This window comes from Gorilla gorilla, chromosome 4 (assembly GCF_029281585.2).
Source record: "Gorilla gorilla gorilla isolate KB3781 chromosome 4, NHGRI_mGorGor1-v2.1_pri, whole genome shotgun sequence".
Taxonomy (NCBI): Eukaryota; Metazoa; Chordata; class Mammalia; order Primates; family Hominidae; genus Gorilla; species Gorilla gorilla.
The window spans coordinates 50,452,822-50,475,525 of NC_073228.2; the positions used below are offsets into that span (position 1 = coordinate 50,452,822).

Sequence of the window (22,704 nt, forward strand, 5' to 3'; positions counted from 1 at the left end):
CTGCATTTTCCGTCTCCAAAACCTTTGCCCTCCTCACCCCGTTTTCCCTTGTAATTATACCCCAGCGATCACTAGTCTGGGTTCGAAGTGATTGTGTGTCTCCATAATTGACCTGGTTGCCCCCGGTTATCCCAGAAGTCAAAGATGACAGAGAAAAAAAGGAAGAGCGAGGGGCTTATCTCGTGTTCTCTACGTCAGACTCCTCTTCCCCTGTCCTTCCTGGGTGATGTTTATCCTTTCCAGCACTGTTCTTTCTTAAGTTAAGCACCAAGGAATAGGGCAACTGCTTGGGCGCTGTTGGCACTCCGAAGCAGCCGCGGTGGTTCGAGATTGCCAGTCGGACTAGCCAAGGGAGCTGCTGAGTGAGTGGTTTTCGAGAACGCTCTAGATTCTGGCAACAGTTAGGCCAGATTATTGGAAGTGGGGTTGGAACAGAGTTGTGGGTAGTCATACTTGTTCTAATCCTAAAGCAGAATTGACAAGAAGGTTCTAGAAGTTTGGAGCCCTTTCCTTATCAGCTGCGGGTTAGTCTGACCCTTTTGTTCAAGATGTCTACAGTGCCCTCAGTCTCTTTGCAACATACTTTATATCTTCATACCAAGCCCGTTGTGTCTTCAGGCTGGGTAATTTGAGGTGGTGATGTAGAATTAGTTCATGAGATCTGAAATCAGGATTCTGAGATTTTTACTATCTGATGAGTTCGAAATATAAGAAGTACTCGGACGCAATGAATAGTTATCAAGCTTGAGGGTGGTTACCACAGCCAGATCTCAAGTTCCTGATCTGCTGGGAGCTGAGGGGCCTGACAAAGTGTAATAGGCCCCTGGGATATCAGAGAAGCCAGGACACCAGAGTCCAGTCTCTGTTCTTAATTTTGAGCTTTCATGTTGTTCCTACTTCTTCCTAGATATTTAAAGCTAAGCATCATCAACCCTTATACATCATTAAAGAGCTGCACAATGGGAAACAAAATTCCTCCCAGTGCAGACGGAGCTTAAATTAATTGTAGAGATTTACTTGTATTTGGAAAGAGTTCAGTGGTTCTTTATACTGTAAATAGGGATTTGGCCATAGGTTATTTTTTATTTTTTTATTTTTTGAGACGGAATCTCGCTCTGTCGCCCAGGCTGGAGTGCAGTGGCGCGACCTCAGCTCACTGCAGGCTCCGCCTCCTGAGTTCACACCATTCTCCTGCCTCAGCCTCACCAGTTGCTGGGACTACAGGTGCCCACCACCACATCCGGCTAATTGTTTTTTTTTTTTTTGTATTTTTAGTAGAGATGGGGTTTCACCCTGTTAGCCACGATGGTTTCGATCTCCTGACCTCGTGATCCTCCCACCTCGGCCTCCCAAAGTGCTGGGATTACAGGCGTGAGCCACCGTGCTGGGCCGGCCATAGGTAATTTTTAAAACTCACCCTACTCATTGTAAATCTCTGATGTAGAGTGTCCCTATTTTGGACTGCATTTCATAGCCTCCTATCTTAAGCAAATACATTTCTTCAATCACAGCCTTAGAGGATAGTCTATCATAAAATTGGAGTAAATGAACCTGAAGACATATAATAAAATAGGATATGCTGTAATGTGACCACATCACACAAAACATGGTATTTGATAGCAGTACAACAAAATAAGGTAAACTACCTTATTTCATGGAATTTAAGTGTCATTAGGCCGGGTGCAGTAGCTCACACCTGTAATCCCAGCACTTTGGGAGGCCGAGGCAGGTGGGTCAGCAGAAGTCGGGAGTTTGAAACCAGCATGGTCAACATGGCAGAACACTGTCTCTACTAAAAATACAAAAATTAGCGGGGCGTGGTGGCACGCACATGTAATCCCAGTTACATGGGAGGCTGAGGCAGGAGAATCGCTTGAACTCAGGAGGTGGAGGTTGCAGTGAGCTGAGATCGGGCCATTGCACTCCAGCCTGGGTGACAAAGTGAGATTCCATCTCAAAAAAAAGTCATTGATTGCAGAATGCAAATTATTTTATCTGTCACTAAGAAAATGTAACTGTAAATTAAACATGACAACATGCATTATTCCTGTAGTTCAAATAGTGACAGAAAAAAATTAATTAAAAAAAGAAAAAAGACTGGGCGTGGTGGCTCACACCTGTAATCCCAGCACTTTGGGAGGCCAAGGCGGGTGGATTACCTGAGGTCAGGAGTTCGAAACCAGCCTAATACGGTGAAACCCCATCTACTAAAAATACAAAAATTAGCCAGGCGTGGTGATGCTGTAATCTCAGCTAGTCAGGAGGCTGAGGTGGGAGAATTGATTGAAACCAGGAGGCAGAGGTTGTGGTGAGGGGAGATCATGCCATTGCACTCCAGCCTGGGCAACAAGAGCAAAATTCCGTCTTAAAAAAAAAAAAAAATCAATTAAAAAAAGAAAAAAATGCATTCTTATCAGACTTTTATGTTTCTCATATATAGCACTGTTTTCGACAGACTTAAACATAGTTATTTATTATATACCACTTTTGTGCACAAATTAAAAGGAAAATTGGCTGGGTGCAGTGGCTCACACTTGTAATCCCATCATTTTGGGAGGCTGAGGTGGGCGGATCACGAGGTCAGGAGTTTGAGACCAGCCTGGCCAACATGGTGAAACCCCATCTCTACTAAAAATAGAAAAAATAGCTGGGCATAGTGGTGGGCACCTGTAATCCCAGCTACTCGGGAGTCTGAGGCAGGAGAGTTGCTTGAACCCGGGAGGCGGAGGTTGCAGTGAGCCAAGGTCACACCATTGCACTCCAGCCTGGGCGACACGGTGAGACTCCATTTCAAAAAAAAAAAAAAAGGAAAATAAGTGAAATAAACAAAAAAATCAGTTTAACTTTTTGCCATATCAGACATCCTTAGAAGAATAAACATTGGCCGGGCGCGGTGGCTTATGCCTATAATCCCAGCACTTTGGGAGGCTGAAGCAGGCTGATCACCTGAGGTCGGGAGTTTGAGACCAGCCTGACCAACATGGAGAAACCCCATCTCTACTAAAAATAGAAAAAAAAAATTAGCCAGGCATGGTGGTGCATGCCTGTAGCCCCACCGACTCGGAGGCTGAGGCAGGAGAATCACTTGAATCCGGTAGGCGGAGGTTGCGGTGAGCCGAGATCGCGCCATTGCACTCCAACCTGGGCGACAAGAGTGAAACTCTGTCTCAAAAAAAAGAATAAACATTAGGCTCTGTTAGTATGAAAAAGCCTTGTTTATGTATGATTTTTCCAGTGCTGAAAATGGGATGGAGATTTAGAAGCTTTGGAGGGAGGTGGTTTTATGTTTTTCATGTGTCCTGGATTCCTCTTGTGTGGCCATAGCAGAGGGCAGTGATAGGGGCATCCCTTACAAATGCCCTTTTACTGTCTGGCTTGGTTAGAGTTCTTTGGCCAAGTTCCTGCCTCTGTTGTTATGGTCCTCCTACCAGTTCATTTAGGGATCAAGAGTTAATGAGTCTCTCGGGTTGTTTTTGTGAGGTCCAGCTTTGTAAGGAGTCCTTCCTTCCATACGTCTTGGCTTAAGACATGTCCTGCTGCTGCTAAGTTGTCACAGTCCCACAGGAGGGCAAAATGAGAGGAGCTTTTAAGACGGACTTCACGATTGCAGCATTTTAAATGGCTACATGTTTTATTTCCTTAGCTTTAGTGTTTCTGTAGAGAAAAGAGATGGATTTCAATTTTTTTGCATGTCACTCTGACAAAGTTCTGTTTCCCTTACAGCAGCCAAGAAACTAAAATAAGGCTAGGCTTAGTGGCTCACGCCTGTAATCCTAGCACTTTGTGAGGCCAAAATGAGAGGATCGCTTAAGCCCAGTAGTTTGAGACCAGCCTGGGCAACATAGTGAGACTTAGTCTCTATAAAAACATTTAAGGCTGGGTGCGGTGGCTCACGCCTGTAATTCCAGCACCTTGGGAGGCTGAGGCCAGTGGATTGCTTGAGGCCAGGAGTTCGAGACCAACCTGGGCAACGTGGTGAAACCCGCCCCCCATCTCTGTAAAAAAAAATACAAAAATTAGCAGGGTGTGATGGTGCATACCTGTAGGCCCTGCTACTTGGGAGGCTGAGGTGTAAGTATCACCTGAGCTGGGGGAGGTCGAGGCTGCAGTGAGCTATGATCACACCACTGCACTGCATCCTGGGTGACAGAGTGAAACCCTGTCTCAAAAAAAAGGGTTGGGGCTAAAATAAAAGATATATTAGTTGGCACTCCAAAACAGATCAGGATTCTATGCATGAAGATTATTTCTCTTTGCTCACCAAAACAGGCAAAGCTATTTATGAGCCAGAGGGTTAAACTTCAGATGTTTCACATTTCAACTAACTTAAGGCTTTATGTTTTCCTGGGAAGTTGCTGACTGCTTTACCTAATATGGGAATACCTGTCTTGAGTTAAGGATCTCTTGTTATATCTCCTGGGCTGGGAAACAGCTTGATCTCTATAGGGAGTCTTTCTTATGGTAAACTTGAGGGATTTCAAATTGTTTTCTTTTCTTTTTGACGGAGTCTTGCTCTGTCACCCGGCTGGAGTGCAGTGGTGTGATCTCAGCTCACTGCAAACTCCGCCTCCTGGGTTCAAATGATTCTCCTGCCTCAGCCTCCCAAGTAGCTGGGACTATAGGCGTGCGCCACCACACCCAGCTAATTTTTGTATTTTTAATAGAGACGGAGTTTTACCGTGTTGGCCAGGATGGTCTCGATCTCTTAACCTCATGATCCGCCCGCCTTGTCCTCCCAAAGTGCTGGGATTACAGGCATGGGCCACTACACCCAACCTCAAATTGTTTTTCAAAGAGAAAACACTTACGTGTCTCAGCATATACCTAGTGTGACTGGACAACAAGATCTAAAAGAATCAAGGGATCCATAGACTTAAGAGTCAGGACATCCTTACCTGATTCCTTGAGCTGATAAACTTAACTTCTCTGTATGTTTTCCTGATGGGCACAAATAAGAGCAATTCTTATTAGGCCCTTACTACGTAGGTATTGTACACTCTTTGCGATTAGGATTTTGCCTTTTATTTCTCTATTCAGATTGTTAATGGGAACAACTGAACTCTGAATTCATGTCCCGGGTTTCCTGTAGTTGCTGTTCATTTGCTGCAGCTTTGCATGGTGTTTTTGAGTTTGTGGCCTTACTTAACTGAAGAGCTTGTGGGCATGCCTCCCCGGCTTTCTTCCTTACCTGGTTTTAAATTCTTAGGAATGTGTCCTTCTAATCTTCCTCTTGAAGTTTCAGAGCAAGCACCTAGACATTTCAGTAAGCCTCCAAACTGAGTGGGAATTTATCTTTGACCTGGAACCCAAATCAGTGAGAAACACTATTTTCCTTTTGCTGTGCACTAAGTGTAGTCAGATGTGAAGAAATGGGAGATGGGAGGAGAAATAAGTTAAGGAAGGGATAAACCTAGGAATACAGAATTCTCAATACCGGCAAATTAATTGAACCCTGATACTAACAGATGGCAAAGTAGATAATCATAACTGGAGCAAAGGCAGAGTACAGAGAAAGGTTTTCTCTTAGTGCTTTAGTTCAGATCCACATGTTAACTAGTGCCAGAGAAACAAGAATTTTGAGAAAATATAGGGCCAAGTGAGTGGCAGTTGCTTAGAGTCCAGTCCACTCCCAACAAACAGAACTCTGATTGGCCGAAAGCCCAGCCTTATTGTACATTCCAGCCAATCAGGGATTAGTTTAGTCATTGAAGTTTGTATTTTAAAGGTTTTGAAAAGCTGAGTACTGGGCACTTGCTTTTTTGTTCTTCAGGACTTTAGAAGATTGGAGAACAATAGTCAGCAGTTGCCTAGTTGCTTTGTGGCCTGATGCAGAGTCCCTCTGAGAGCCCATTTCTCCCTTACTGCACTAGTCTTTGGTCCCCTTTCTCCAGCACTGAGTGATGTGGAAGTTACTCAGAGGTCTTTCCAGGTATTCTTTTAAACTTTCGAAGTAAGAACAAAATTCAAAGTGCAGTTATCCTAACAGGCTATTCATTTTATTGGAGTGACACTGTTTTTCCTTCTCCCATTTGGATCAAAATGGCAATTCCTATGTTTTACCCTCACCATGGGTAAGAATATGAGTGGTTGAGGCTTTTGAGAATGGTAATAGGAGGAATATATGACTCTCAGGTCTTATTCTGAGACGTGAAATTCTATTGGCATGTGACTTACAATTTGTGTGGGGAGGCCAGATTGTCAGATAAGCAGTGTTAACCATCTCTCTTGATTCTAATATTACTTTTGGAGAGAGTGTGAGGGGCAAGCAGGACCCTCTTGTTTTTGGAGTTTCTGTCCTGAGAGTTCTTCCTTGGACGGTTTGCCCTGAGACAGTTAACCACCTGTTGAACTAAGGAACCAAGACAACTTTGAGAAGTGAAATACCGTTGACAATCCAGGCTCCTCCCCACTCTAGTTCCCATCTCCACCCCACCCCACTCCACCCAAAAAAACTCAGGAAGCAGCCTTTATATATATATTTTTTTGAGACAGAGTTTCATTCTTGTTGCCCAGGCTGGAGTGCAATGGCGCAATCTTGGCTCACTGCAGCCTCCGCCTCCCGGGTTCAAGCAATTCTCCTGAGTCAGCTTCCTGAGTAGCTGGGATTACAGGCATGCGCCACCACGCCCGGCTAATTTTGTATTTTTTTTTTTGTAGAGACAGGGTTTCTCCATGTTGGTCAGTCTGGTCTCGAACTCCCGACCTCAGGTGATCCACCCGCCTTGGCCTCCCAAAGTGCTGGGATTATAGGCGTGAGCCACAGCACCCGGCCTAGGAAGTAGCCTCTTTCTTTCTCTCTTTCTGTCTGTCTCTTTCTTTCTTTCTTTGTGATGGAGTCTTGCTGTGTCTCCAGGCTGGAGTGTGCAATGGCGCGATCTCGGCTCACTGCAATCTCCGCTTCCTGGGTTCAAGCTATCCTCCTGCCTCAGCCTCCCGAGTAGCTGGGACTACAGTTGCATGCCACCATGCCCAGCTGATTTTTTATATTTTTAGTAGAGACGGGTTTCACCATGTTGGCCAGGATGGTCTTGATCTCATGACCTCAGGATCTGCCTGCCTCGGCCTCCCAAGTGCTGGGATTACAGGCATGAGCCACTGCGCCAGGCCAAAGCAGCCTTTTCCTTAATTGTAGTTCCTCAGTTTTAAATTTTTGATAGGTGCTGGTGTCCCTATAGTGGGAGATGTCACAGAATAGGGAACCGAGGGATGGAAAATGGTGGGTTTGGGGATATGTTATGAAAACAAGCCTCTGGCTAATGCTGAAAAGCCAGTGACTTGTATCCTCAGAATGGTTTCAGAGAAGCATGTTTCTCAGAAGTGGCTTCATTGTTGGGTCTCCTCTCCCCAGGGATAAGTGAAGGTTAGGTAGATGTAATAGATTGTGACACCTCTCATTAAGGACCATTTCTGCCTGCAGTGATGGGACTTCTGTAGGGATTGAATTGGTTGCTTGCTTTTTCTTCCTTACTGAATAAGGCATAGCCAGCTGCATAGCCAGGCACAGCTTGCTGGCTGGTGTCCGTCCCTGCCTGAACAGTAGGGAGTGCTGCTGCTTTGTGTAGACCGTCTGTGACTCCTCTGGTGCATTTTGGGTCCCTTCTGACTCTGCCCGTGTTGAGGCTTCTCCTTGAATGTCCACCCAGAGGACAATTTGAACTGGTATGTTAAGGAATTTTCTTCATCTTCTGCCTTCTCTTTATTAGCGGAGGTGTGTGGAGGGTTGTTCCATTTGTGCTTTAAAGTGAAAACTATCTATTCTGTAGGAAATTGGGTAAAGAAAGCTGAGTAGCAGATAGCTTTGCTAAAAGGTAGCAGTTGGATAGCGCTCACCTATTTTTTTCTGGATGAAGCACCGAGCATAAATACTTTGCCATATTTATAGAATTATTCCAAGTCATATATCTATGGCCGGGCGTGATGGCTCATGCCTTTAATCCCAACACTTTGGAAGGCAGAGATTGGTGGATCACTTGAGGTCAGGAGTTTGAAGACCAGCCTGGCCAACATGGCAAGACTTCATCTCTACTAAAATAAACAAAGATTAGCCAGGCATGGTAGTGGGGCCCTGTAATCTCAGCTACTCAGGAGGCTGAGGCAGGAGAATCACTTGAACCTGGGAGGCAGAGGTTGCTGTGAACTGAGATCACACCACTGCACTCCAGCCTGGGCAACGAGAGTGAGAGTCTGTCTCAAAAAATATATGTCTGACCCGGCGCGGTGGCTCACGCCTGTAATCCCAGCACTTTGGGAGGCCGAGGCGGGCGGATCATGAGGTCAGGAGATTGAGACCATCCTGGCTAACACGGTGAAACCCCGTCTCTACTAAAAATACAAAAAAATTAGCTGGGCCTGGTGGCGGGTGCCTGTAGTCACAGCTACTTGGGAGGCTGAGGCGGGAGAATGGCGTGAACCTAGGAGGCGGAGCTTGCAATGAGCCGAGATGGCGCCATTGCACTCCAACCTGGGTGACAGAGCGAGACTCTGTCTCAAAAAAAAAATCTATATCTATATATATATATATATCTATACCTGTGACTTCCACTTATCTATGTGAAACTTATATTGACATTTCACTTGTAGAATAGTAGATTTTTTTTTTTTCTTTTTTGAGACGGAGTCTCACTCTTGCCCAGGCTGGAGTGCAATGGCACAGTCTCGGCTCACTGCAACCTCCGCCTCCTGGGTTCAAATAATTCTCCTGCCTCAGCCTCCCGAATAGGTGGGATTACAGGCACCCTCCATCATGCCCAGCTAATTTTTGTATTTTTGTAGAGATGGGGTTTCACCATGTTGCCTAGGCTGGTCTTGAACTTCTGACCTCAGGTGATCCACCCTCCTTGGCCTCCCAAAGTGCTGGGATTATAGATATGAGCCACCTTGCCCAGCCTAGATTTTTTTTTAAAAAAGAAACTTCTTGCTGGGCACATGCCTGTAATCCCAGCTACTTGGGAGGCTGAGACAGGAGAATCACTTGAACCTGGGAGGCGGAGGTTGCGGTGAGCTGAGATCACACCATTGCATTCCAGCCTGGGCAACAAGAGCGAAATTCTGTCTCAAAAAAAAAAAAGGCAGTTTTTTCTGGCCAATTGTGGTGGCTCATGCCTGTAATCTTAGCACTTTGGGAGGTTGAGGAGGTGGATTGCCTGAGCTCAAGAGTTTGAGACCAGCCTGGGCAACATAGTGAAACCCCATCTCTACTAAAATACAAAAATTTAGCCGGGCATGGTGGTGCGTGCCTGTAGCTACTAGGGAGGCTGAGGCACAAGAATCGCTTGAACCTGGGAGGTGAAGATTGCAGTGAGCCGAGATCTCACCACTGCACTCTGGCCTGGGCAATAGAATGAGACTGTCTCCAAAAAAAAAGAAATTTTTTTTCTTAAAAAAGAAACTAAATGATTTGCTTTTGGTAAGATGGAATAGAAGTTAGGCTCCTGGGCTCCTTTTACTTTATTCTGTCATGAAGGTCAGGGAGAGTGCAACATGAAACAGGCCCTGTGACATGCCATTGGGGACAAGAGGTCTCGGACCGTGGGAAGGAGGAAAGAATTTCTACTCTGACTGGCCAAGGTCCCATGAATTCTGAAGGGTGGAGGGCATTTCTAGATCAACAGGCAACTAGTAAGTTTGACTGAATAAAATAAATGGAGCACAACAATCATAGAGTAAGGCGACATTTGGGGAGTAGTAAATATAAGAGGAATGCATAAGGGATATTGACTCATTGGCAGTATAAAGTATTATTATTAATAGCCTAAAGGAAAAGAAAGGTATCTTTTTCTTTTTCTTTTTTTTTTTTTTTTTTTTGAGACAGGATCTCGCTCTGTTGCCCAGGCTGGAGTGCAGTGGCGCGATGTCAGCTCACCACAAGCTCCATCTCCCGGGTTCACGCCATTCTCCTGCCTCAGCCTCCTGAGTAGCTGGGACTACAAGCGCCTGCCACCATGCCTGGCTAATCCTTTTTTGTACTTTTAGTAGAGATGGGGTTTCACCGTGTTAGCCAGGATGGTCTTGATCTCCTGACCTTGTGATCTGCCTGCCCAGCCTCCCAAAGTGCTGGGATTATAGGTGTGAGCCGCCGCGCCTGGACTTTCTTTTTTTTTTTTGAGACGGAGTCTTGCTCTGTTGCCCAGGCTGGAGTGCAGTGGTGTAACCTTGGCTCATCACAACCACCGTCTCCTGGGTTCAAGGGATTCTCCTGCGTCAGCGTCCCGGGTAGCTGGGATTACAGGTGCATGCCACCACGCCCGGCTAATTTTTGTATTTTTAGTAGAGACGGGGTTTCACCATATTGATGAGGCTGGTCTCGAACTCCTGACTTCATGATCTGCCTGCCTCGGCCTCCCAAAGTGCTGGGATTACAGGCGTGAGCCACCGTGCCCGGCCTGGTTTTGTTTTTTTTAAAGGCAGGGTCTCACTCTGTCACCCAGGCTGCAGGAACATGGTTTGCTGCAGCCTCGACCTCCTGGGCTCAAGCAACCCTTCTGCCTCAGCCTCCTGGGATTACAGGCGTGAGCCTATAATTTCCCAAAAATTAAATAAATAAATAAATAAATAAAGCTCTTTTCTCAAAAAAAAAAAAAAAAATTGGCCAGGTGTGGTGGCGTGTGCCTGTAATCCCAGCTACTTGGGAGGCTGAGGTGGGAGAATTGCTTGAACCCAGGACGTGGGGGTTGCAGTGAGCCGAGATTGCGCCACTGCACTCCAGCCTAGGTAACAGAGGTGACAGAGGTCAGGAGATTGAGACCATCCTGGCTAACACGATGATACCCCGTCTCTATTAAAAATACAAAAAAATCAGCCAGGCGTGGTTGTGGGCACCTGTAGTCCCAGCTACTCGGGAGGCTGAGGCAGGAGAATGGCATGAACCTGGGAGGCAGAGCTTGCAGTGAGCTGAGATCACGCCACTGCACTCTAGCCTGGGTGACAGTCAGACTCTGTCTCAAAAAATAAAAATAAATAAATAAATAAATAAATAAAGCTCTTTTCTCAAAAAAAAATTGGCCAGGCATGGTGGCGTGTGCCTGTAATCCCAGCTACTAGGGAGGCTGAGGTGGGAGAATTGCTTGAACCCAGGAGGTGGGGATTGCAGTGAGCCAAGATTGCGCCACTGCACTCCAGCCTGGGTGACAGAGCCAGACTTTGTCTCAAAAAAAAAAGAAAAAACAAAATCAAACCACAGTGTGGTGTGCTTTTTGTCATATAAAATTCGGATCCACATTTCCTAGGTTACAAATGTTGCAGAATAATGAAACCATGCTAGTCTGTTTTTCATGCAGTGAGGTGGAATAAATTTTAAAATGATGAAGAATCTCATCCCTGTTTTAATAATCTGCAAATACGTGATATGTCAAGCAATTCCAGAGAGAACCCAGCCATGTTAATGACATTTTTAAAACTACCACACAATTAATTCTGCATTAGTGTAGGCTGACTAAAGTTTCTGATTGATGCTTTAATTGCTAAAAGTTAGTCTAGTTGACCCAACGCAGAGATCTTAAGTGTTCAACTTGGAAGTATTTAGAGAGAAAATGGAAATTTTTATAGGGCATCTAATTTGGGGCATGTTGCAATGTCAACTATGATGTTTTAATGTGTTTTTAATTTAGTTGAGCTGTAAATGTGCAAAGTTGGCTAGCAATCATAAGCCCAAGTTGTCTGATTTAATCACATGATGCTGAGCCCTGCTAAGACCTGTGTGATACCAAATGATTCCCTTAGCAGTGTTTGTTGGAGTAATTAGTGTCAGCAATGAATGAATGCTGAATTCAGAGAGATAATGTAACTACATGTCTAAAGGATATACAGATTTTAATGAACATTTATTGTAGAAGAGCAAGTTTTCAAAGCTGCAGTTTTCTTACTGGTGGGTGGTTTTGTTTTTTTGAGACAGTCTTGCTCTGTCATTCAGGCTAGAGTGCAGTGGTACAATCACAGCTCATTACAGCCTCAACCTCCTGGGCTCAAGTGATCCTCCCATCTTAGCCTCCCAAGTAGTTGGGACTACAGACTTGCACCACCATGCCCAGCTAATTTTTAAATTTTTGTAGAGACAGAGTCTCCCTGTGTTTTCCAGGCTGTTCTCAAACTCCTGCGCTCAAGCAGTCTTCTTGTCTCTGTCTCCTAAAGTGCTGGGATTACAGGCGTGAGACATTGCGCCCAGCAAGGTTATTTCTGAAAAACAAAGACATATATTTTAAAATAGCAAAGGAGACCACGAATGGGATGTCTTCTCTGAAGGCCAGGGCTTCCAGTGTGCTGATCCTGTTGTGAGAGATCCTCCATGCATCCAGAGAGGACAGATTTTTTTGGAAAACCTTTCAGTAGCTGTTTTCATGCAACTTTATTACTGTCAGTTAAAATGAAAAGACTGGATTGGTGGAGGTGGAGTCATTCCCAGCATCTCTTGGTGAATCAGAGCTGTGAAGCTATTCTGCTTAGAAGTTGACCCAAGGATTTGGTGGGAGAACTGGATAAATTAGTTTTAATCTAAAAGCCTTGACACTAACAGGATGTGGGGGAAAACATAAACTTGTAGGACTTAGGAGACCTGTGCAGCCATCTTGGTTGCCTCACTAGCTCTTCCTCTGTTGGAGGATAGGTGAAATTATTGCCATAACCACCTCAGAAGGCCATTTGAAAATCTTGGCCAGGCGTGGTGGCTGACGCCTTTAATCCTACTAGCACTTTGAGAGGTCTAGGCAGGCGGATCATTTGCAGTCAGGAGTTTGAGACCAGTCTGGCTAACGTGGTGAAACCCCGTCTCTACTTAAAATACAAAAAATAGCTGGGCATGGTGGCACATGCCTGTAATCCCAGCTACTCGGGAGGCTAAGGCAAGAGAACACTTGAACCCAGGAGGCAGAGGCTGCAGTGAATCGAGTTCATGCCACTGCCCTCCAGCCTGGGCAAAAGAGTTAGACTCCATCTAAAAAAAAAAAAAAAAAAAAAATTGAAAATCTTCATTGGCAATGCTTCGAAAATCTGAAACAACACTAGAAATATATTGTAGTTGTTAATAGTACCATCAGGTCAGTTATGGCCAAGTCTATATTTTGCTGTGGTATTATATTTAAGAGTTTAATCTGAATTTAATTTTGTAGCCACAGAAAATACTCTGTAGTTTAATTTAGTGCATTGGGAATCCTTTTTTTTTTAAATTGGTCTAGGTGAAGCCAGTTAATCCTAAGTCTTCTTTTCTCAGTACTGGTGTGTTTCAGTAGGTGCATGTTACAACCTCACTTGGCTATCAGATGAATTGACCCTGGCAGTGAGTGAGTGACAGATGCCACCACCAGATTGCCTTCAATTCCAGTGTTAACCAGCTCTTCTCCTTTTTTTCCAGTCCCACGCCTTTGACATCTCATCCTTCAGTCCCTTTGCTGTAAAGGCAACTTGAACAAGCTTCAGCCCTTTCTCAGACTTCCAGGGCAGGACTTGAATGGATTTGACCCTGGAATTGTTCCTGATGCAGCCTTGTTCAGTTCTTGCTGCTGCCATGCTGGATTCCAAAGATCCACTCTTTCCTCGACTGGTCTCGCAGGGTCAGGCCCATTGGTTAAAGCTTGTTGTGTATTTGGTGGGGAGGTTCAAAATGAAGGAGGGACTCCAGTCCACTTTGGGCATTGGACCTGGAGGCAAAAAATAAGCGTTCAGTCTAAAAGCACTAAGTGCCCATTGTTTAGGCAGCTGTTAATCAGCCACGTTTCTATGAAAATAAGTCCTTTTCATGAGGCAGTTGTGTGGGAATAGCTAATTCTGGCCTGATGCTGTGCAGTGTGAGGTTAAAAACATGGCAACTTGTCACAACACAATTCTTCTTGTTCTTTTTGCTGTGGGCTGACTCTACATTACTTGCTTTGTTTGCTCTAGAATGGAATCTACTCACCATTTACTAAAATGAAATGCATTTCTTTGGGGAGGCAAAGTCCAGTTCACTAGGTCTTGCATCTTAAAGAGAAAGGAGCCCTGCTTCCTCTATGACTAATTGTTAGGAATGTCATTTAGCTTATTTAAATACCGATTTTGGTTCTGGGGTTGAATATTACATGTGGGGCGTACTGTGTGTCTTAGTTTAAACAAATTTATACGTATTGTCCATGTCTTACATATATTGTCCATGTCTTACTCCTCGTAGTACAGATTAATTTTCAAAATAGTTAGCAGTAAGCGGAGGCAAGCATTAGAGAGAAAGCTTGGCATAGTAGAAAGTGCACAAGCTTTGTATTCTGACAAACATGGGTAACATCCTGACCTCAGGCAAGTTATTTAACCCCCAGGCCTTATTTCCTCTTTTGAAAAATGGGAATAATGAAGTTCACCGGACTGTGTTTTATAGAGGATGCTGTATGGAAAGTACCTGGCCTCAGTAGTTATTAGTAACTGTCCACCAAAATCATCCTTTGCATTTTTTCTAGAAGCCAGTCCTGAACTCCCCGACCTCCATAGGGGTAGTGTCTTAGGAAGGAGGAGACTAGGGGCACCTTTCAGCAGCCCTGTACATTATTTCACTTTCGACTAACAAGCTTTATACTGCTGACAGTGTCTCCCCAGGTACCTAGATGTCTTCGTTTTCCTCAAAGATTTGTATATTCTTAGCCACTAGCCAACTGAAGAAGAGGCTAGATCTTCTCTGATAGAGTTTGAGCCTAATGTCTTACTTTGGAATTTGCTACTCCGTTTCTTCACAGCAGTTTGACTAATCGAAATCCAGTTTTGGGGGAAGTCCTTTGTTCAAATCCCTTGGCATGTCTGCTCTTAAAGGATAGGCTCCTGAGAGTTTTTATAAGCACTTTGCTTAATTTAGAGTTACAGGATGGTGAATACCATGTAGCAAGATTTCAGTTGGTTCTTTAAATCTTGCAATTGGGGGATCTTTCTTGAAGATTTTTTCATAGCAGAAGGCCTCTTTTCAGCATGGTGATAGTTGGTATAGACAGTTACTCAAGCAGATTTATATCCATCACATTTCACAGCTGTCAGCATTTATAGGTCATTCCCAATTTGCCTTCTCCTTCTAGCAGCCTTTTCATATTAGTAGGGCTTGCCAGGACAGTGATGGAGAAGAATGGAGAGGGAGGATCACCTCAATAAAAGGAGGGCAACTTTACCAGTTTGTAGTTTAAGATACTTAAGTAAATCACAGATCTCCCTAACGCAGATATCCGTAGACTCAAGCCGTAAATTGCTATACCATCACCAAGGTTTAAGAACTAGGACTTTTGCCTCAACTTCAGGCAACCCCGAACTAGGTTCTTTTTTGCATGTGAACAACAGGAAAAGAAAGATGTTTCTCATAAAAAAAATGATCAGGTACTTAGTTAATGTTGCAGTAATCATTATCTTTATCACTTGAGCAGTGGAATGATGTTGAGTATCTTGATAGAGGTTACTAGTTCTTTTAAAACATTGTTGGTCATGTCTGATTTGATTCTAGGTACTTGCTCAGGAATCTAATTCCCAATTATATAACATTGTTCCTTTAGGACAAAGTTTAGGAAAGTATACTTTGTCTAATGGCACAGTTTCAAAAAATAGATCTTAGAGGTAGTGAAAAAATACTGCTATCACCCAGTTGCTGAATATATAAGGTACTGGAGGGAGTACAAAGAGGGCAGCAAGTACCTACATTGTTGTGATGGGAAGAGGGAACACCAGTGGATGGGTGCTTCTTATAGTATGGCACTGGCATCCTGTACCTCATATGTCCCTGTCATCCACGGTCTTAGTCTCTGCTATCACTCAGCTCTGTTCCTGTCTTAAACACCAACATGCTATGCTTTTAACTCTTTTGCCACCTGCCTTTGCTCTGCTTGTTCTTCCAGTGACAAATGCATGAGCCACTTTTCAGGAGATGAAATTATTAAAACTCTTGAGGATGTGACCTATTTCACATTGAGAAATAAGTTGCCCTGAATGGAGTAACCATTTTTCCTGTAAGTTTGCAAAAGAGGCAGCAGTTGTGACACTGTGGAAGGAGATAGAAAAATTCCTTGCCATGAGGGAATGTCTAAATTTGTCCTGCGGGGAGGATGACTACAGGCAGAAATAGTGAGGTGAGGCAGGAACATAAGAGGGGTTTTCTTGATTTAGTTTGAATGTATCTAAGTGACAAAAAGGAGCATCTGAAGAACTTGGATTCTTTCATTAGCACCTCCTTTTGGTCCATTGGCCTATTCAACAAATCTATAAATTCCTTCAAGTATCACACTAACTTTCAGCTCAGTGTGCTGCGGGCTCTAGACCAAAGATTGCTCCTGTAAGATTACAGAGGTTATTCCCTTTGTAAAGTAACATGTTTCTCTTTCTCTTTCGTTTTCAGGGAAGCAGAGACTTTCAAGGAAAAAGGAAATGCATACTATGCCAAGAAAGATTACAATGAAGCTTATAATTATTATACAAAAGCCATAGGTGAGAAAGAACTGATACTTATGCTAGAAAACATTTACTTGCCAAATATTATTAAAAGTAGCTGCCAGTCCTGGTGGCTCACGCCTGTAATCCCAGCACTTTGGGAGGCCAAAGCAGGAGGATCACTTTAGATCAGGGGTTTCAGACCACTCTGGCCAACATGACGAAACCCTGTCTCTACTAAAAATACAAAAATTAGCTGGGCCTGGTGGCGGGCACCTGTAATCCCAGCTACTTGGGAGGCTGAGGCAGGAGAATTGCCTGAACTCGGGAGGTAGAGGTTGCAGTGAGCCAAGATTGTGCCACTGCACTCCAACCTGGGCAACAAAGCAAGACTTCATCTCAAAAAGATAAAAAAAATAGGCCAGGCTCAGTGGCTCACGCCTATAATCCCAGCACTTTGGAAGGCCAAGGCAGGCAGATCACCTAAAGTCAGGAGTTTGAGACCAGCCTGGCTAACATGGTGAAACCCTGTCTCTACAAAATACAAAAATTTGCTGGGTGTGGTGGTGCATGCCTGTAATCCCAGCTACTAGGGAGGCTGAGGCAGGAAAATCGCTTGAACCCAGGAGGTGGAGGTTGCAGTGAGCTGAGATCCTGCCGTTGCACTCCAGCCTGGGGGACGACCAAAGAACTCCATCTCAAAAATTAAATTAAAAAATTGAGAAAAGTAGCTTCTCTCTGAGAAGTAGCCTTTTGCCTAATGGGTTGATAACTGTTACTGTATGAACTCCTTCAGGCTTAATGATCTCATGAAGGCCAGGCGTGGTGACTCATGCCTGTAATCCCAGCATTTTGGGAGGCCGAGGCGGGCGGATCACCTAAGGTCAGGAGTTCTTCTCCCCTAATTTGCTTACCCCAACTCAACATGCACATTTCATTTCAGCCTGGCCTGTTAACATGGTGAAACCCTGTCTCTAAAGATACAAAAATTAGCCAGGTGTGGTGGGCGCTCGTAATCCCAGCTACTCGGGAGGCTGAGGCAGGAGAATTGCTTGAACCTGGGAGGCAGAGGTTGTAGTGAGCCAAGATCACGCCGCTGCACTCCAGCCTGGGCAACAAGCGCGAATCTCCGTCTCAAAAAAAAAACAAACTCATGAATGATAACTCTTTTCTTTTTCTTTTCTTTTTTTTTAATTCTTTAAATTTTTAAAAATAGAGACAGGGTCTTACCATGTTGCCCCGGCTGGTCTCAAACTCCTGGGCTCAAGCGATCCTCCTACCTTGGCCTCCCAAAGTGCTAGAATTACAGGGATGTGCCACCATGCCCAGCTGTGATAACTTCTTCTAACTGGGGTGGGTAGTTTTTCTTTTGATAAATTAAAGGCAATTCCAGAAATACTGAATGTTATGGCAAAACCCACCTAAATACATTTCAGTCATTGTCAATTCATTTACTACCTTAGAAAATGGCCTTTGTACATAAAAGAAGTCTTAGTTATCTCCATGCTTAATTTGCCAGCATACTTTAATCCCGTGTCAGCATTCTTCTCACCTAATTTGCTTACCCCAACTCAACATGCACATTTCATTTTAATGTCTCATTATACAAAACAGTTCATTTAAGATTAATAAGCTGCCTCTCTCCTCAAAAGATAATCACTACACTTTAAAGCCGTACCTTGTTTTGTTTTAAAACTGATTGTATCCTTGCTGCTGTCCATTTGCACAAGCAGTCAGAAATTTGGATGCAGCCTATTTATTTATTTTTGAGACAGTGTCACTGTCACCCAGGCTGGAGTGTAGTGGCACAATCTTGGCTTATTGCAACCTTCACCTCCTAGTTTCAAGCGATTTTCATGCCTTAGCCACCTGAGTAGCTGGGATTGCAGGTGTGTGCCACCATGGTTAGCTAATTTTTTTGTATTTTAGCAGAGACAGCGTTTTGCCATGTTGGCCAGGCTGGTCTCAAAACTCCTGGCCTCAAGTGATCTGCCCACCTCGGCCTCCCAAAGTGCTGAGATTATAGGTGTGAGCCACCGTGCTGGCTGTGGCGTTCTAAAGAGAGTGTGTCAGGGCTGGGTGCAATGGCTCACTCCTGTAATCCCAACGCTTTTGGAGGCTGAGGCAGATGGATCACTTGAGGCCAGGAGTTCAAGACCAGCCTGGCCAACGCGGCAAAACCCCATCTCAACAAAAAATACAAAAATTAGCTGGATGTGGTGGCGTGTGCCTGTGGTCCCAGCCACTTAGGAGGCTGAGGTAGGAAGATGGTTTGAGCCCAGGAGGTGGAGGATGCAGTGAGCAGAGATCATGCCACTGCAGTCCAGCGTGGGCAGCAGAGCCAGACTGTGCCTCAAATAAATAAATAAATAAAAATACAGAAATTAGCCAGGCGTGGTGGCACATGCCTGTAATCCTAGCTGCTTGGCTGCTTGGGAGGCTAAGGCACAAGAATCACTTGAACCCAGGAGGCAGAGGTTACAGTGAGCCGAGATAGCACCACAGCACTGTAGCCTGTGCAACAGAGTGAGACCCTGTCTCCATGAAGAAAAAAGAGTTTATGAGCATTACAGATAGATTCCCTTAACGTTGTTTGGAGGGAGATGCCCTCTAAGTTTTTGTTTGTTTGTTTGTTTTTTGAGACAGGGTCTTCCTCTGTCGCCCAGGCTGGAGTGCAGTGATGTGCTCTTGGGTCACTGCAACCTCCACTTCCCAGATTCAAGCAATTCTTATGCTTCAGCCTCCTGAGTAGCTGGAATTACAGGGGCCCACCACCACGCCCAGCTATTTTTTTTTTTTTTTTTGTATTTTAGTAGAGATGGGTTTGTGCCATGTTAACTAGGCTGGTCTTGAACTCGTGACCTCAAGTGGTCTGCCCTTCTTGGCCTCCCAAAGTACTGGGATTATGGGCAAAAGCCACTGCGCCCAGCCCCCTCTAAGTTTTCAAAGCAGGGACCTGTTCTAAACTTTGTTTTACGTTCTTCTGCCTTTCCTATAGATATGTGTCCTAAAAATGCTAGCTATTATGGTAATCGAGCAGCCACCTTGATGATGCTTGGAAGGTTCCGGGAAGCTCTTGGAGATGCACAACAGTCAGTGAGGTTGGATGACAGTTTTGTCCGGGTATGTATGTAATGGGGCTGTTTGGGGAAGGCTGGGTTGCTACAGTTGAGTTTCTCTAGCCCCGTTTTTCTCAACCTTGACACTACTGACATTTGGGACCAGATTATTCTTTGTTGTGGGGGACTTTACTGTGCACTGTGGGTTGTTTAGCAGCATCTCTGACTTTTAATCACTGAGTATGAGTAGCACCCCCTCTGCCCAGTTGTAACAACCAAAAATGTCTCTTAACATTGCTAAATGTCCCCTGGAGGGCACATTGCCCAGGTTGAGAACTACTGCTGTAGTCATTTTCATTTTGTGTTAGTTTTGTTCGTTTGTTTGTTTTTGTTTTTGAGATGGAGTCTAGCTCTGTCGCCCAGGCTGGAGTGCAGTGGCGCGATCTCGGCTCACTGCTACTTCAGCCTCCCAGGTTCAGGCAATTCTCCTGCCTCAGCCTCCAGAGTAGCTGGGACCACAGGCATATGCCACCACACCCGGCTAATTTTTGTATTTTTAGTAAGAGACAGAGTTTCGTCATGTTGGCCAGGCTAGTCTCAAACTCCTGACCCCAAGTGAGTGATCTGCCCGCCTCAGCTTCCCAAAGTGCTGGGATTACAGGTGTGAGTCACCGCGCCTGGCCTCTGTGTTGGTTTTGTGTGGGTGTCTGTTGCTGCTGTTGATTTCTTTCCACTTGGCCAATCATGCTTCTTTTCTTCCCTCTTGGTGTTCTTTTAGGGACATCTACGAGAGGGCAAGTGCCACCTCTCTCTAGGGAATGCCATGGCAGCATGTCGCAGCTTCCAGAGAGCCCTAGAACTGGATCATAAAAATGCTCAGGCACAACAAGAGGTATGGGTCTGATCCTGTTTCTGTCAAAAGAGGCAGTATGGTATATTTGGGAGGAGTGGCTACTTGAAAGTCGGAACTGAGGTCTAGTCTCACTTCTGCCATCAGCACACCTGGGTGACTTTAGGCGAGTTTCATAGCCTCTCTAAGCCTCAGCTTCCTAATCTGTAAAATGAGTTTTGAATATGATTGACAGCTTTTAAAAATCTGTGAAAATTGAAGTGTTTCTGAGATGGCTGGGGAATAGGCAAATACTTCCAGGGACTGAGTTGAGTGAGATTAAAGAATTTAAGAGTTTGGGACTTAAAGAGTTTGGGACTTAGTGAGACCCTGTCTCCACAAAAAAATTTTTTACATTAGCCAGGCCTGGTGCCATGCACCTGTGCTCCCAGCCACTCAGGAGGCTCAGGTGGGAGGATTGCTTGTGCTCAGGAGGTTGAGGCTGAGCCGTGATCGCACCACTGCACTATAGCCCGGGCAACAGAGCAAGAACCTGTCTCAAAAAAATAAAAAAGAATTTGAGTAAATTCAAGCCTTGATTAAATTGGTAGCAGCTAAAACATGTTTTAGTTCCATCTCCATATATAGTATGTGTCGCTTAATGACAGGCATACATTTTGTTAGGTGATTTTGTCATTGTGCAGAATCATAAAGTATACTTACACAAACCTGGGTGGCATAGCCTGCTACACACCTAGGCTATATGGCAGTGGCTTCTGGACTAAAACCTGTATAACGTGTTACTGTCCTGAATATTGTAGGCAGCTATAACACAGTGGTAAGTATTTGTGTATCTAAACAGAAAAGGTACACTAAAAATACGGTATTACAATTTTACAGGAGCACTGCCATATATACAGTTCATTGTTGACCAGAGTGTATGACTGTATATACAGTTTACCCTAGATGCATTTCAGTGAGAATCTCAAAATGTATGCTCAATCCCTGGCAATGCATTGCCTTTATTTCATGTATATCAAGCATAACACTTGTGTTCCTGACTTGAAGTTCAAACTGAGGGTGAAGATTGGGTCTAGCCCTTCTGTTAAGAAGTCTTGACTGTATCTTCATCAATTTGATTTGTGAAATGTCTGTGGTTCTGATTTTCTTGAAAGAAAATCTCCTAGGGACTTCTATGAGAGGTCGAGTACCACCTCTCTCTAGGGAATGCCATGGCAGCCTGTCGCAGTTGCCAGAGAGCCCTAGAACTGGATCATAAAAATGGCCATTCACAACAGGAGGTATGCGTTCGACCCTATCTCTATCAAAAGAGGCAGTGTGGTATATTTACTGAATTCAAATTCATCAAGGCCTTGTTAATTTTTTTGTGGTTGTTTAATCTACAGCTTCATTAAAACTTTCCTATGTCTGATTTTCTGGTGCAGTTCAAGAATGCTAATGCAGTCATGGAATATGAGAAAATAGCAGAAACAGATTTTGAGAAGCGAGATTTTCGGAAGGTACAGTACAACCATGAGATAATCTCATCTGCCCTTTGTCACAAAATTCCCATTCGTGTGTGTGTGTGATAATTAAGAGGAGTAGTATGGCACAAAAGCTCTAGAATAGTAAATTATCACTTAAATTAGGCTTCTGACTTTTCCTCTTAAAAATGTTTTGTGCTAAGGTACTTATTTTCTTAATTATATTTGGCCCTATGATAAAAGGTAAAATGAGTGTGCCACTTGAGTTTGTTTCTATTGTTGATGTAAAGCACTGGTCTAATAGTGTACTTCTTAATAAAGGGAAAGCCCGCTGGAATTAAATATTAGGTTTGGATAATCTTTTTTTTTTTTTTTTTTTTTTGAGGCCTAGTCTCACTCTGTCACCCAGGCTGGAGCACAGTGGCTAACTGCAACCTCCGCCTCCCGGGTTCAAACGATTCTCCTGCCTCAGCCACTCTGGGATTATAGGCGCATGCCATCACACCTGGCTAAGTTTTCTGGCTTTGTTTTTTGTTTTTGTTTTTTGTTGTTGTTGTTGTTGTTTGTTTTTTGAGATGGAGTTTCGCTCTGTCACCCAGGCTGGAGTACAGTGGCATAATCTCGGCTCACTGCAACCTCTGCCTCCCGGGTTCAAGCGATTCTCCTGCCTCAACCTCCTGAGTAGCTGGGATTATAGGCATGCGCCACCACGCCCAGCTAATTTTTGTATTTTTAGTAGAGATGGGGTTTCACCATGTTGGTCAGGCTGGTCTCAAACTCCTGACCTCCTGATATGCCCGCCTCTGCCTCCCAAAGCGCTGGGATTACAGGCGTGAGCCACCGCGCCAGGCCTTTTTTTTTTTTTTGAGAGAGTTTGGCTCTTGTTGCCCAGGCTGGAGTGCAGTGGCGTGATCTCGGCTCACTGCAACCTCCGCCTCCCAGGTTCAAACAATTCTGCTGCCTCAGCCTCCCGAGTAGCTGG

The 22,704-nt window shown here is 44.5% G+C and overlaps 1 protein-coding gene across 5 annotated transcripts in view; it reads left to right on the forward strand.

The window, feature by feature from the left end:
* DNAJC7 (DnaJ heat shock protein family (Hsp40) member C7) overlaps window positions 1–22,704 on the forward strand; it is a 41,692-nt gene that overhangs the window by 1,541 nt on the left and 17,447 nt on the right. For all 5 annotated transcript variants that reach the window (XM_055388118.1, XM_055388117.2, XM_055388115.2 and 2 more), the window contains exons 2-5: window positions 16,319–16,407; window positions 19,349–19,473; window positions 20,188–20,301; window positions 21,684–21,758. In XM_055388118.1, the coding sequence (XP_055244093.1) occupies window positions 16,319–16,407; window positions 19,349–19,473; window positions 20,188–20,301; window positions 21,684–21,758 (403 nt within the window). The remainder of the gene's footprint in view (window positions 1–16,318; window positions 16,408–19,348; window positions 19,474–20,187; window positions 20,302–21,683; window positions 21,759–22,704) is intronic.